Source organism: Macadamia integrifolia, chromosome 7 (genome assembly GCF_013358625.1).
Source record: "Macadamia integrifolia cultivar HAES 741 chromosome 7, SCU_Mint_v3, whole genome shotgun sequence".
Lineage (NCBI taxonomy): Eukaryota > Viridiplantae > Streptophyta > Magnoliopsida > Proteales > Proteaceae > Macadamia > Macadamia integrifolia.
Window position 1 is genome coordinate 6,954,930 of NC_056563.1, and position 17,081 is coordinate 6,972,010.

Consider the following 17,081-nt stretch of genomic DNA (forward strand, 5'->3'; position numbering starts at 1 on the left):
GATGAAAACATTTCATGTCCAAAGTATGTGATTTGGAGGAGAAAATTTCATATATCATTTTTAAGGAAATGCCTCAAGAGCTAGACAAGTGTGCTGGCATTTGATGAATTGGTGGGCCAAGGCCAGAAGGTTGGACCATTTCCTTTGGTGGGCTTATGATGAACTACTACTTATCCTGGTATCTAAAGTGGCTTTCAGAGTTTCTTCCACACTCAAAAAGAGTAAAGGACTAACATAAAAAGCTGCCAAGGTAATCACCCTCCCACCTTCTTCTCACTGTTTCTCACATCTACCATATCTTTAAAGTCGGTTCCAAAGTAAAGGCAAGTCTCCTTCAGGACAGACCAGAACTCAGTAAAGATTTGGTGAGAAGCAGTGGGATATATAAGCAAGGTCTGTGATCTGTGATGAGGTATTCCATTGAGTCTTTAACTTTGAGCAAAGTCCTGAGGTAGTCAACTAGTCACCCATCAGAGGGGCTAGTCATCCCAAACTGATTTTCTGTTGGGTGGGCCCAGTTTGGTGGCTCCTGGTTTAGTTTAGAAATGATCAGGACAGATTAGTCACTGTCATGGAATGTTTCAATTATTTTCATTGCACCATGATCAATGTATGCATCTCACCATCTCAAGGATAGAGAAACTGCTTTTTTGACCAATTATTGAACTTTCAAATATAAATGGAGATCTCTATACTTCTCCTAAATTTTGAAAAAAAAAAAAAAATTGGATTTTTGGAGTTTAGGGTTTGGAGTCTTAGGACATGTAAATTGCTTTCAAGACTGTTCAGTCCTTGAGCTGCCAAGGAAACACTTGGCTTCATCCATGTTGTAAGCTGGTGATATGGGAATCTAATCTTTCAACAGGGTCATGAAAATCAATCCAGTGGATAAGGACCACATGGGAGTGCGACCGATGTATCTGACACATTGTGGTGTCTGTGTCCTTGCATGCTTGGCCCAAGTTGAAACTCTCTCTTTTGGTCACCAGTAAGTGACACGTGATCAAGTGCCTTCCTTGAGGTATGGCTACCCACTAAGGACTGAGGATCTAAGTAATGGGCAAGGACCCTTCCAACTCATTAAAGAAGCCATCCAGATACAAATGGGTCTTCCCCTTCTTTTCTTCTCAGTGTACACTGAAACCCACAAGGACAAAAGAGAGGGAAAGAGAATTGGAAGTTGGGTGTGTTTGGTCAAACAAGTTGGGTCCCTTTGAATTCTAATCCGCACTTTGATGAGCACTGAATTGATATTTCTTGAGAGCTACCCTCCTGCCCCTTAGCTCCCCCCCCCCCCCTCTTCCTTTTTCCCTCTATAAAGTAGATACCTATAAAAGAAAGAGCTTACTAAAGCTTTATAGGCTAGGTTATGAGCAATGGAAATGACTGTTCTGTCCATCGTTTTCATACATAACATATTTAAAAGTTTTCAAAGTAGAATGCAGATCAACTGGTGAAGATCTCCCATGGCCAAGGCTTAAGAACCGGTTCTGATGATAGCCATTCCAAAAGTTTCTTTTGAATCTGTCCATATCTCTATGGCTTCTAGTCCCAACAATTTAGCCCCGGAGACACCTTGCTGGATCCCTCTTGCGTTCATTAGTGTCAACTTCGTCATCGCTATCATCATCATCATCATCATCTTCTTCTTCACCTTCTAAAGCTATTTTAGGGTTAGCAATAAAATACCTCTCTTGTCTTCTTGTCCACAAAACATTACTGGGCATGGATGATATTAATTTGGTAAAAAAAATAAAAAATTCATTAAGGACTGTTTAAATGACACCTTTATAGATATTTTTTAGAATTTCAAACCTTCTTTATTACCCCTTTCTTATTCTCGAAAGTTCTTTATGTTAGGGGTATAAAGGTATTTATAGATAATTTGAAAGTGACTTATCACAATATTCATTATCAAAATCTGTTATTATCACACGTATTTTTCGAGTACATTAATGAAATGATGGTATTTACACTATTGAACCAAACCACATCTAACAGAATATAAGATTGTCTTGGAGATTGGATTGGAGATTATATTAGATTGTATTTAAGATTGAATTAGGATGATTAGATTGTATTTGGGGTTGAATTAAGATTCCTTGGCTACCAAATCATTTCATGTATAAATACATTGAGCCTCTATACCATTGATAGAGAACTATAATACAATATATTGAGTTAGCACAGTATCAGAGCATGCCACATTTTTCCTTCCTCAGATCTTGAGTCTTAATAAATTGCCTTGTTCATCCACAAGGCTTAGTCATGTCTATTCTGCCTGCCCGTTTAGGCAAGGCTGTTAGAGTTTCTTTAAAAGTTCCTAAATCATGTAGTTTGTCCATTTGGAGTTGATTTTTAGTGATGTTTGGGGACCTGCCCTAATTCCATCTAATAATGGACATAAATATTTTGTTATTTCCTTAGATGATTACACCAAATTCTTATGGTATTTTCTTCTTGTTAACGAATCCGAAGCATTTTCTATTTTTACCAAATTTCAATCCCTTGTAGAGCGAAAATTCTCTGGAAAAATAAAATTGGTTCAAAGTGATTGGGGTGGTGAGTACTGCAACCTCAACCTATTCTTTGTTAAAGTTGGCATCCTCCACACTCATGACAACAAGGTTCTGTTGAGCGGCAAAACATTCACATTGTTGAGACTTGAGACTAGTCTCTCTCTCTCTCTCTCATAGCACATGGTTCCATCCCTCAACAATATTAGCACTTTGCTTTTGAGATTGTGGTCTATGTCATCAATCAACTATTGCTCAGAGTCTCCCGTGGTCGCTCTCCCAACCAACTAGTTTATAATTGTCTTCTGGTTACATGTTTCTCATGATCTTCGGTTATCTTTGCTTTTAATTTCTTAGACCCTATAACTCTCACAAAATGGACTTTCGCTCTTCTCCATGCGTTTTCTTAGGGTATAGTCCTCATGTTAGATAAAGGGGCATGGACATTACCTCTAAATGCATTTACATTGTTTGTCATGTTTTGTATGATGAGAGTTCCTACCTCTTGTCTAGTTCCTCCATTCTTGATGGGCCTCTTGTCCCATCGGTCTCATTTCCCGCTCCCTGGGCTTCATTCAGTTGGAGAAAACACCACCAAATACGAATAAAAATAGAGACACAGATTTAACAAGGTTCAAACACCGATGTGGTGTGCTACGTCATCAGACGAAGATGTTGTTTCACTATGATTGAAGAAAAGTTACAATGGAGATCTCTCTCAAGAGCACCCATATCGGGGCAAGAAAACTCGCCCAGAAACCTTAACTCAAAAAACCCCCCAAATTTCGATACTTGCTTAACAAGACGATGCAACATTACATATTTCTCCAAGCCAGGCTGATCCATTGGGTCCTACCATCACAGATCTCAGAAAAAATCTCATTCAAGTCACCACCAAAATATGTAAGAGTGGGTCATTCTTCAAATGGGTCAAGAATTCGAGACAAACTTAACAATTTGCTTTCCTGGTTATCAACTCCCTCCCCCTCCCTCACCCCAAGACCCCTCTCACTACCATTTCTGCCCGCATCCTGGTGTCATTCCCTTCCATGGCACTCATGTAAGGTGATTCTCAACTTAAGCCGCACCTTGACCAAAAACTCCGAAACATAGGATATTGGTATACCTAGATTTAGACTTTTTGGTGGACTCGCATTGGGATGCAAATGGACCAAAATTGGGGTTTTTGACCTATAACTATTCGTTAACGCAAAAGGAAAAATATGTAAAAAATAGGGTCTATGTAAACATATTATTTTATTATATATATATATATATATTTTTAAAAATATGATAACATTATGAAATAACATTGAAGCCCAACCCGCATCCCTAGAATTTGAGTTCCAATTCTCATCACAAATGATCACTAGTTTACCACTTCCCTGAAGTCCCTAATAGTCTAACAAAGTCATATGATTGCAACATGAAGCGAAGAAGGAACTGTAGTGTATGGAGAAGATAAAAATATCATAATCATGAAACCATTTAATGATCAAGATCAAAACTCCAAATGGATCCAGCAATACTAGAAAACAAGACCCTATTACGTAATAATGACACAAAATTGAAAGTAATTGCAACAACAAATAGAACTCTTTTTAATTTAGCTCTAGAAAAAGAGGTATTTGGCATAAAGGATAGAACCAGATGCAACAAAGAAGAACATTGTAGGTGTTCGATCTAAAGGCCTAATGGCCCTGCAACATAGAGACACTAGCTGAAATTACAAGAAACGAAAAGATGCCAATCCATGTTTCACGCCCAATTTTGCACAAAACACACAATTCATCATCCTGCATCTGGTGTTGCAGGTTGTGCACAAGAGTCAGAGACTAGGGGTCTATTCCAAGGACTACAATGTGCCATTGAACAAGACTGGGTCAAAGTCAAAGTTTGGACCAATTGTGAATATTCTGTTTCTTGGTTTAAGGAAGGAAGTCAGGTAGAATGGCCATAGAACATATTTGCTATCTTGTATGATATTTATCATCTTGTTAAATGTTTCCAATATTTAGTCTTTATAAAGAATGAATTATAATTTTAACGTCGTCCCATAGGACAGCAAAGAAGGCGAGGGTGAAAAAGCATTGTGTAACTATAGATTCAGATGTACACTTGTTTATGTTAATTAAGGGAAAAAGTAGGGTATGCCACCGATATACCAGCACACCAATTGGGTAAAAATTTATCCGTTCAAGTTGCTTTTCAACTTGGTTTTTGAGCTCCTTTGGACACTTATAAATACATCAAGTGGGAACTACTTCAATAGGTGTATGGAAACTTATTGGAACACCCATTGGGTGATATTTTCAAAGACAAAAAGAATCAAACTTGGATGACCTCAGGAACACCCATGAGCCTATCTAGGAGAAATCAAGTAAGGGAACTTGAGTAGAAGAGTCGAGCCATATGAACTTCAATGGAAGATGCACCTTTAAGAGGCAAATTGTTTGTGCTAAATGTGTTCATCTCCCTAAAAAAAGGGATTTATATTGAACTTATAATTGGGTTATCCTTGAGAAAGAACTTCATCTTGGGGCCCGTTTGATAACGTTTCTGCCGTTTCTGTTTCAAGAAACGGCAAAAACATAAATTTCCGTTTCTAGAAACAGAAACAGAATTGAAGGTGTTTGATAAGTCATGTTTTTAGAAATCGATAGTAACCAATGAAAGAATGGCCACAAGTCGTTTCTAGAAACGGAAACTTGTTTCGCCTAGGTCGTTTCTTGAACCATAAATAATAAACATTTATATTTCTATTTCTGAAAATAAGTGAAACAGAACACTTTTATCAAACGCTTTTTACTCCGTTTCTTGAAACGTTATCAAACAGGCCCTTGGTAAATGACCTAAATGATAAAATTTCTCATTCCTTCCTAATATGTTATGCTAATGTTAAAGTTTCCATATTTCTCCAAGGTTGGATCCTCAAACAAAACTAAGCTACTTCACCGACTGAAAAGTCTCACCCCAAGATCTTTCCCTATAGAACAGTTGAGCTCCAAAAGGTATATATCCTGCAAAAATGAGTTACAACTGGCACATATTTTGCTTATCTGAACAAACATTATAAACAGTCTTTAGTATCTTCATTCTTTTGAACAAAAATACAGAGAATGATCCACATAGAAGCAGGAAATGGAAGGCACAAAAGGAGAGAAAGGGGTGTGAAAATTAGTAAAGAAACTATGCAAGATCCTGCAACCACCATCCTGAGAGGTAAATTAATGAGCGAAAAAATGATGTGCAGCATCCATATCTTCAATAATAACCAGTTTTGCAAACTTATATTGTCATCAACAGAAGAAACAGAAAAACTAAGCAACGAGCAAATCAATGTGCTAAAACCTTTAGGTCTGGACGCATATGTTAGAAGGCCCTTGAGGACCACACAAGGATAAAGCCTTCAAGCTAACTGGCTAGGAAGAGGCAAACAGGATCACCTTAATTACAGCTATGGGAGAAAATGGACTTCAGAATGTGTTCATTTACACCAAACAAAGAAACAAATAAAGAGACAAGAAGATAAAGTATATTAGTATCAACGAAGAACAGAATGTATATCAGAATCTTACTAGTGTTCCACATAGATTCTTCATCCACTTAAAGAGGCCTTATGATTGTCAATATAATTTGAAATTTGGGATGAAAAATACAGAAGTCATGAATCAGCATTGCTCAGCAAGACCCTATAAATAGGAATTACGGCAATGATGCCGAAACACATTTTAGTCATTAACATAGTTTGTTTACATATAGTGAAACTTTCTAGCTTGTAGAAGCAGAGGTTGCTCTCCCCGGCTTGAGGAAACTTGAACTCGAGTTTTCGTTAATTGAGGGATCAACCCCATAGAATGGATATCGAACCTCAGTCCATATATTACTCCACCAGCTTATGATAAGCTAGGGATGTAGTCCTGAAGAAATGGCTCTTTTTTTCCTTTTTCTTTTCTGAAAAAAATGCGGGTGGAATCATGAATTCAAAGGGCTCCACCTCTGGCTCAGATTCAATTGTGACGGTGTACCCATAGAATCTTTCAGAACTGGTTCTTCAACCTCCGCGACAACTGTAGTGCTGAGTGCATTTATCACAACCTCATCGTCCAGTGTTTCAACCTTTTTAATGTAGGCCTCTACAGTAGTCTCAACTTAGGTTGGTGGCGAAGCAACCTGTAGTTTTCTTCGCTGGCTTTCTGTCTTCCCGAGCTGTCCCTGTGATCCAGGAAGTTTTCTGAAAGCTCTTCCATATGACGCCGTTTCGATTGGCGTCTTTTTCCGCGCACCATTGGAATGGCATCAAACTTACCAGGATGCAGATCAGTGCTCTCTTTTGCCCAGTGACTTATTCTGGGTATTCTGGTGATGCTGCTTTAGTTTTGTTGCCTCGCAAACCTTGTTTGAAATCATCATGGCTTTCCACCCCTACTACAAGATAGAATGCCCTCCTCTTAGATGGCTGTCTTTGCTTTATCCATTACAAGCATTTACTGGTTAAACATAGTTGAATTCGAGCCATTCATTTATCCAGTTGCCTAAACTCCCCAAGAAATTGGTCAAAGAGCATTTTGGACATAGGCCATCTCTCTTTTTTTTTTGGGTAGAACATAGGTCATCTCAGAGGGAGTTAATTCACTTCTGGCCAGAGCTCTAATACCAAATTATGAAGGTATGGCAGGCTGAGATAAGTCAACACTGACGAACCTACAAAAACACCAGAATCACAAGGAACAAACATAACAGAATTTTATGGGCAGAATAGAGAAGTACTAATAACTAACTCTCAATCAGGTCAATGGAAGGGACTGAAGTTACAGCCGAAGGAAAGTCCTATTAGGCTGATTGTATGCCTAAAATCTCAGGTTCGTCCAATAGATGGATTGTGAGAAACAACCAGAAACAGAAGATAGAACGTATGGGAGAACAAAAAATAGTAAGGAGATTTAATGTAGCTTTCAATCCATCAGCCTTACGGACTTCAAACTTGGACCAAAGGGAGTAGAAAGAGGGTGAAACAACATATTTAAATCTCAACACAAATTGATGGTTAGATTCTCTACAATCGAAGACTGAAAGTTGGGCTGTGGTGCTGTCAAGTAACCTATCGCCGACACTAAAATAGTGCTGGAACATATCAGAATTATTAAGAACTTGGAGAACTGTAATAGAAATCAAAGCAACCACTGATAACACCTGTGAAAGGCAGTGAAGAATGGCTGCTGGAATTCTGCTGGACAAAGATGATAGAACTACAGAAAGAAAATGGGAAGTAGGGGATTAAAGGATATGATAAGGGTTTCACCACCACTGGCCTATGGGAAGGGCTTTACCACCAGTCCCAACCTAGGAATCACCACTTGGGGTTGCATCTTGATTCACCACAAGACTGCTGCTTCATTGAAGTAGACATTGTTTTTCAATTCTCAAAACCACGGGGCCTTGTAACCTTCATCTTTATTTATAATAATCAATAGCACCTTACAAGAATAGAAACTCCCTACGCTTGACTGCCAAGCAAGTTTAAAAAAGTAACTGATAAAAGATATAGAAACCACAAGGAAATAGAAACTCCCACTTAGCCTAGCTTTTGACTCAGAAGTGTAACAAGGAAATAGCAGCTACCGAAAATAGTAACTAAAGATTTTATAACTGTCTGGAGCAGCTGGGCCATTGACTAATTCAATGCGTTCAATACAAATGAACCCAAAAGGCGGATGTTTTCATTTGAACTGAATAGAATCTAAAGGGTACGAAGGCAAGAACCAGACTAATAACCAAAACCTTAATTGCAGAAACTTGAAGAACCAGTCAGAACCCAGGTTTTAATGCAATTCTGCAGATAACCAATTATTGGTATTTATCAAACAGACAAACACTACTTAAGTCTTGTACCTAAGGGTAAATATTTCAGACTTCAGAAATAAAAAGAAGAGATGGGGAAGTAGACAAGAATATTAAATCAAAGCTGTAACTTCTCAAACCAGTATCAAACAGAGGTAAGATTTCACTAACAGTCACCTGGTCAATGCGATGTGCTGGTTGTAGGAAAAACCCAAAACAGAGCAGGTTCTTAAATCGATTTATGCAGTGAAGATGAAACGGGAAAGTAAGATCATTATCAAAGAGAGAATGCAAAAAAAGTTAACCACCAAATTTCAGATCAAGTTATCAATTCCTAGAAAAGATATGTATCAAAGAAGCAAGCTGAAAATTGACAGAAAAACAGGGCATCAGCCTGGTGTGGAATCAGAAGATTTAAAAAGTAAGAAGAAGAAAAATAAGAATTGAAAAGGAGGATCACAAATATAAACCTACTAGTAAAACCAACTTTCACATGGATTCCTATTCTCAGACTGAAACTGCAAAGCATTCAAAAACTCCCGTGGACACAACCTATTCTACTGTCAGCCTGTCAATTATCCTACTCTAATTTACAAACTCAAACTAAACTTCAATACACATTACCTGTCAACCATAGTTGTCAAGGCGTCACCTAGACGACAGCGACGCCTAGGCAGCGCCTTAATATTTTCCCCCCTCAACTGATTCCTGGTTCAGTAGAATCACACCCTCATACTGTTTTTTTTTTTTTTTTTTTTCTCCTTTGCCATGTTTTTTCTAGAGAAATCAACAGACATCAGATGAAAGATACAGTTGTTGGTATTACTTTGATAGCATATATTTTTCTCTCGTTATAAGTATTTTTTTGGGGGGGTCCATTTTAAATATTACCTTTCAATATCTCCATCCAACCAAATAGAGCCCAAAGGATAGAAATAAATTAGAAGTCTGTGTCATTCGATGACCTTGAACAAGTCAACATTCTAATCATTGACACAGTACAAAGCACAACCACATTAAATGTCATGCCTTATAACACCTTGCAAATCTGCTTCATCCCCACCTATTCAAGAGAGGTATTAAAACCCTAATCTGTGGTCTGAATTCAGAAACTACAGCATCTCAAACTCCTAAAATCCAAAAATTTACGTTGGCTTCCAATGACAATCCAATAATGCCTTGATGCAATGTTACACCTGTCACAAGAGCAACCATTACACTGGTCCATACTCCATAGAGGTGTAGTCTGTACTCAAGCTTTTCACTTAAGAACTTACATACCAAAAAGTCATGGCTGCTCCACAAGAAACACAAAACGTTTCAAACCAATGACCTATGCAGAAGTTGAATTTCTGTCACTGCCCCATAGTGTTCCTCAGTTTTGGAAATAAACTGCTACGTCAACATAAAGATATCAGTGAGCGAAGTCTGAGAAATCAAAGGCATTGAAGGAGTGAATGATTTGGGGTTTACAAAGAAGTATTTGCAGGAAATAATGAGCCATGAAATTCGTAGTCGTGTTATTCTAGTTTTTTAATAAGTAAAACCATTGAATAAACATGCACATTTAAGTAGAAAAGGCTTTCAAAGCAAAGCACCAACATAGCATTGACATTTCTTGAATTGACAAGTACCAAAAAGCCTCTGCAGCCATGTCAAAAGCATGAAGACCATATAAGGAGTTATTAGTTAAGCATGTGAACAGTTTAGTTAGACATGGGAGAGCTAAAGTGCAGTTTTACAGAGACTAGTTAGGCTTCAAACAGTTACAATAGCAATGAAAAACAACTCATAAAATCAATACAAAGCCACAAATTTATTTATCAATTCCTTTTCATATTTTCTTAACAATAAATGACCACCATCACCATTCAATGCTAGCATCAAAACAAAGTTGGAACGATCATATTCATAATGTCTTGCCAAAAGATCTCTCAAAAGAAAAATGAAGAACTATATCAACCATGATACCAACGATAACCAACCTGATTCTTTATAAAGTATCTTCTAATCAGACCCTTTGAAAAGAAGTCCCTGACCACCACTGGGTAACACATGTACAGCACATGCAAAGAGGAATAATTTTCTGGCAATCTTTGTGGCGCTCAATTCCCAAAAAAGTAAGAAATAAAAGTTAAAAGCCAAACCCAAACCATAAGTATGATGTCATTCAGTGAGGTAGAACACTTTTTAACCACTGAAAAGATTTCATGAGGTCCTGAATTCAATACAAGAGGTGGAGATGCCGACTGCAATTTGTTGTTTAAAGTTCCATCTCAAACAACGGGAGAATTCGTTGATCTACTTCCACATAGAATTGCTGAAACAGCGTTGACAGAGAGATGGAGGGGAAAGGACTTAAAAGTTCAAGATAGAAGGAAAGGCACATACACATCTCATCCATATTGCAAAACCCCACTAACGTCCCAAACTAGAAATAGATTTGCAGGAAATCAGGATCACCAGAACAGAGTAGAAATAACAATTTAAGGAGAAATTTTGAAGTTTGAAATTGGAAGGTTAGATTGACCTGAAATTCTGGTCGAGCGTAAATATTAGTTAGTAAGACCTGTCTGCAAAAGATCTAAGGAATCTGAGACATGGCCAGTGAGGCATAGGGTATTCCTAGTAGCACTAGGAAAACAGGGCAGGGTTGTAGTAGCTGAGATTTCAACAATAATTTAGACGATTACAGTCCAGGATTCAAGAGAGTATAATCAGAAACTAGTATATAGAATTTGAGATGAAACTATAGCAGAACTGAGAGAGTTACGTAACAAGAAAAAAAAAATAAAAACTGGTACAAAAACAGGGTTACAGCCAAGGATTGAAGTATTGGCATTGGTCGCCATATCGGTCAGGTAATTTTAAAAGACGTATTGGAGCATATCATATCGTATTAGATATACGCAAGATACACTAAAGAAACGCACAAAAATGGACAAGATACACATGGAAATACACTTCTTCATTGAAAATATATATATATATATATATATATCACTGAAATTAATATAACATATATCATTGAAATTAATATAACATATATCACTGAAATTAATATAACATATATCATGCATAAAAACTACAATGGAGAACACTATATTGAGAGACAAGTGCATTCAATTGAAATTGTTATAAAGGATGAGGTTTCTTACATGCAATAACAGTCTATTCTGGATGCCATGAGTCCCATGAAGAGTGTCCGGGCAATTCAAAGTCATTGCTGAGAGGTTCTTCGAGAATAGGAGCGACTAGGATGATGTGGTGCACTTCCCTTTTATTGGTGAAGCCTGATCTTCGTTGAATCCAGGAAGTATAGGTATTTCTTCTTTTATTAGGAATCGTTAGTGGGGTAATTTTGAAGAGAAAATGCCCAAAAACTCACCTCACAGCGTCTGTTCATAATTCTGGTTTCACAAAAGGCATTTTGCCCACTTTAAAGTGACATATTGAGCATATCAAACAGTATCATACATACCGGTACGTACCGATACATTTGGAATTTAACCATTCAGCGGTTTTGTATGTATCATATGATACATATCGTCACCAAAAAACTTTTAATAGTGAATGTATTGTATCGGTGTGTATCGTATTGATACCGACCGATACAGATAGTTTCGACCAATACAATACGATATGCACCGATACTTTAAACCTTGGGTGCAGCAGACTATGGAAATAGAGAAAACTAACCTGAGAATGGAAGGAATAAAGAAGTGAAAATAGAAAAAGGATAAAGGAAGTTTCCTCCTGTATCACTCCCTTGAAATCCACCAGGTTGAAGAACCTGATAATCCACTCAGAAGAACAGGACTAAATCCACAGTACTTTAAGAAAGCTGAAATCTCTTAATTCATAAAACCATGGGGAAGCTTATATCCTGTAAATATATTTTTATAAAATTTATAATAGACTGACTCATGGACTGATGTTCGAGTATCCCGGACCAAATCCTTACTGAAACTCGAATACAAATTTCAAAAACTAAGACTGACTAAACAGACCTGTCAACCAGCTGAGGTCCCCTATTCCATCTAGGACTCTTATAATAACTCCAAATTTCAAGTTGTAAAACACAGACCTAATTCCAGCCATTACTATTAACAATCAAACATCAAAAAACAAAGGAGAAAAAAAGAAAAATCAAAACTAACCCCCACGGCCAGGACTGACTGCATCACACCCATATGATGCCTCGCTAATAAATTCCTTACAAAGTTACTAACAGTGGAGTTTCCCAATTTTTTCTTACTAATGGTCTTCATTCACACAAGGCTTAGGTTGTCGTTGGTCTTCATTCACACTATTTTATTTTCTCTATTATATGGTATGCCATAAATCCCAACCAACAGAATATCTTCACGTGCTTTAATGTCTTCTCTTTAAAAAAGGACAAATGAAAATTCAGAAGCTTCCGACATGGCTGTTGACTGTTATTGATAACAACATATTAACATGCAAAAGGAGGTTGTGTTGTAATATCAAACTACCTAAAACTGAAATGACCCATTACAAAGTTCTAGGGATTCTTAAAGACCAGATCAAAGAGCAACGAATTGCAGCCAAAACATTTGCCAACAAAAACAGGATTTCATTAACAAGAAGAAATAACTATATCTTCTGAATAAACAATTTATCCACAGCACGCAGCAAAAGCATGAGAATCAACCCCAAAAAAGGAGAAGCAGACCCCCTTTCCCCCCCCCCCCCCCCCCCCCCAAAAAAAAAAAATCGTCCCAGAAGATTATAAGGAAAATTCACAAAAGAAAACCAAATCGAGAGCAGTAATACCAAATTGCCAACCCAACCTAGCAGTTAAACGACCTCATTCTCATGATCTCATCTCTGGTCGTTTGGGCATTCCCTCGCAATATGCCCTTGCTCACCACAATTGTAACAACCCCTGCCACCACCGTAATAACCACCGCCACCGCCTCCATCACCGCCATATCTCCCACCACCATCACCTCCATCACCGCCATATCTCCCACCACCACCACCTCCATCACCGCCATATCTCCCTCCACCACCACCTCCGTCACCGCCATATCTTCCTCCACCACCATATCTCCCACCACCACTTCCTTGATAACAGTCCCTTGCCAAGTGACCAGTTTTCCCACAATTATAGCACGCACCACCACCACCACCACCATAGCCTCCTCCACCTGATCTCCCTCCTCTTCCACCACTTCGCCACCCTCTTCCAAAGCCACTTTCAAAACCACTACCAAACCCACCACCTAAACTGCCATAACCGCCATCCCTGCCTCTTCCCCCAGAAAACCCACGTCCACCACCACCAGAAACCTGCGATCCATTCGGTCCAGTCACATCGACAGCCTTCGATCGTCCATCATCACCTCGTCCGATCTCAAATTCAACCTGCTCACCCTCCCCAAGAGTCCGAAACCCATCTGCACGGATCGACGATTGGTGAACAAATATATCGTCACTCCCATCGCCTGGAGTAATGAAGCCATAACCCTTCTGCCCACTGAACCATTTCACAACTCCTGTCGATCTCTTGCCTTCTGCCATTACTGATCACAACAGAAAGCTTAAAGAACAAGAGCTACTTCTGCAACTCAAACTTGTAAACCCTAATCTTTCTCCTCAAAGATGATTAGTGAGAGAGAAAGTGAAAGAACTCAAAAGAGAAGAGATTGGAATTTGGAAAGCTCCAAATTGTGAGTTTTCATCTTTGCTCCTACTCCGAAGCATCAGCTGCCACTAGGACACTCCGAAGCTCGAAACGGTTTGGGCATTTCTATTTCTTTGAGAGTCCTGAAATACCCTTCAGTTATCCGTTCTTGTTGCTTCTGTAGATTTAGCAATATGGGCTATAGTAAGAACATCGATCTCGATAGTTCTATAACTTGCCACGTGTCTCCTCTTCAGAATCAGAATAATAAATGACGGGAACTAGTTTAAATTTTATATTTAAAAAAAGAAAATTACAAGATCACTCAAAATCATGTTCCAATTTACAAAATTATCCACCTAACGTATGCATTTACCAAATTATCCAAATTAAGCTTGGATATTACAAAAGATGGGAAGAGAACGTTACCTTTATCACATGGCCCCTGCACTGAGTGCACAAGGGCATTATGGGGGGGGGGGTGGTTTGAAGTATTTCATATGAACATAGTTGCCATTTCGACCCTTTTGTGTGTAGGCATAGGGACCACATAATCAGTAGTATTCTTTTTCCAACAAAAATACCTAAAACAGTGTCTCACGTACCCTCCTTCAATTATAATTTTTTTTTACATTTTTACCCTTGATTTCCTTCTATCTTTTATTTATTTATTTATTTATTTTTACTAAGCAACCCCTTAAACATATCCAATTTTACGATTCAAACTTAAGGGTAAACCCCAGTTACACGCAGCCACACCTAACCTGTGTAACACTTTAGGATTTGGATCCTCTATGACGCAACATGGTGTTCGGAATGCATCCAACGCCAAGAAATGCCTTAGGCTCCGTGCGACAACCTTGGACTCCATACGAAGACGTTTCTGACCGTTGAATATATGTTGGACACCATGTTGCACCACAGAGGAGTTGAATCCAACACTTTACCGCTATTTTGATCACCACCTCACTCATTGAAATCAGTCCTCAATTTGCGTGTATTGTCTTGTATAGGGGCATAATTATCCAAAAAAAAAAAAAAAAGAAAGATGAAAAAGAATCATTGTTTTGAATATTTTTGTAACACCGAAAAACTCAATTTGTGATTAGATGTGATTAGATGGGTAATTTTATAAAGTTAAAACATGATTTTGAATAATCCAAGTAATTTTCCCTTAAAAAAATTAAGCACGTGTTATTTTTCTAAGAATGTTGCACGGAATTAGGAAACCGTACAATAAGTTTTACATTCAAATTCAGGGGTGGGCTCCTTATGTCATTATTCACAAATTAATAAAATAAAAAAACATTTTTTAAAGAAAATAATAAAATAACACATATAGATTGTGAAGAGGACAACATAGTATAATCCGCAACACAAATTCCCTCGTATGTCAGTAGTAGGGGTGTCAATCGGTCGGGCCGGTCTGATTTTGATCGGACTTAATCGGGCTTGAAGATTTTCAAAGGCTACATCGTGTCCGCCCATTTAACTAATCAGGCTTAGTTATTGAGGGCATGGTACATTTTATATTCGGTCGATCGGCCTCGGGATATAATCGGGCTTTAGTCGGGCCTTAACCGGACTACGGACATGTTTAATGTTAAACAAGCTTTAACCGATTTTTAAACGAACCCTCTTTAAAATGTGCTCTTATATTCTGACCCACTCATGCAAGCCCAAAAAAATGAAAATAAATCAATATATGATACCAAATATAACCATTATTTAAAATGTGAACATGTCTTTACTTTTTAGTTTTTATTCTTTAATTTGGGGGGTAAAATAGGTATTCTACAATCATTAAAGGGTCGGGCCAAGTCGGTGCACAATAGGCCGGTCTCGGTCGGGTGTTATTCGGTCCGTCTCGGTCCGGTGTTATTCGATCGGTCCCGGTTGAGTGCCCGACAGTCCAAGTAGTAAAACCGAGACCGACCATTTATAAACGGGCCGGGCTCAAGCCCGACACGTTTAATAAATGATCCAGGCCGGGCCGGTCTATGAATGATCGGTCCCGATCGGTTTAGTCGGTTCGGGCCACGAATTGACAGCCCTAGTCAGTAGGCATGCAATGGTGGGCCCCGATAAAAACATCATCTCTGTTCACATTTTTCCCGATCCCTCAACTGGCAATGACCATTTTCTTATGAATCCAAATGGTTTTGGGCATTAGTCCTGCGTTGCTTGTCTTTTGGGAGCTTGTCTTGGGGGCTACGATCATTACCATGGAGCATCTCTTTTTTTCTCATAAAAAAAGAAAAAAAAAAATTTTGATTTAGGGCATTCAGATTGAATTGGCACCGGTATAGCCTTTAGAGTTCGGGAGTCTTTCTTATGGGTCTACTTCTTTTAAACTTTCTGGGAAGCTAAGGCCTGCTATCTCAATTTGTTGCTTTGTAGTTAGATTTCTTTTCTCAATTGTAGTTGTGTTGTTAAATAACTTACTAATGACTTGGTTAAGGTGCAACCAGATCCTCTTTGTGAGTCACGACAAACTGAAGAGTTAGATATCCGATGTCAGTTGGAGATGTATATTTTAATGATTTACCTCAACATCATAAAGTGAAGTTTTTCTTCATGATAATAGCTTTTTCACAATCGAACCCTTCAACTCTTTGAATGAACTAAAATCTCTAATACTTAAATACACATTTTTTATATTTTTCCTTTTCCCCTCTTGTGTTTCATAAACCCTAATTTTTTTCAAAATTCACTTAAAGGAGAGAGAAGAGGATGTTGTAATCGTAAAACCTTCCCCCTCTCATTTGCATGTTTTTATATAAATCTTAAAATTAGGAACTAATTGCCTTATTTGATTAAGATAAAAATTTTCTTATCCAACTTTCCTTTTGTGTGTCTGAGTTCATCTGTGAGAGACTCCAATTCTAAGCTTACTACTAAATACGGAACATGTAGAATAAAAAAAGGGAGATATTATTTAGCTTATAATTATTGCTCGAATCATTTAATCCAATTAAAAATATGGAGAAATATTCTTTGGCTAAATAATTTAAACCATAAAATTCTCATAAATTAGTTAATGTAAATAAATAACGTTTATTGCATAATTTCTC

At 37.9% G+C, this 17,081-nt stretch overlaps 1 protein-coding gene across 1 annotated transcript; it reads right to left on the reverse strand.

The window, feature by feature from the left end:
* Positions 1-12,933: 12,933 nt before the first annotated feature.
* On the reverse strand, positions 12,934-14,166 carry LOC122083236 (cold shock protein 2-like). The gene has a single exon (XM_042650965.1). The coding sequence runs from the start codon at positions 13,902-13,904 to the stop codon at positions 13,203-13,205; it is 702 nt and encodes a 233-aa protein (XP_042506899.1). The 5' UTR covers positions 13,905-14,166; the 3' UTR covers positions 12,934-13,202.
* Positions 14,167-17,081: the final 2,915 nt, after the last annotated feature.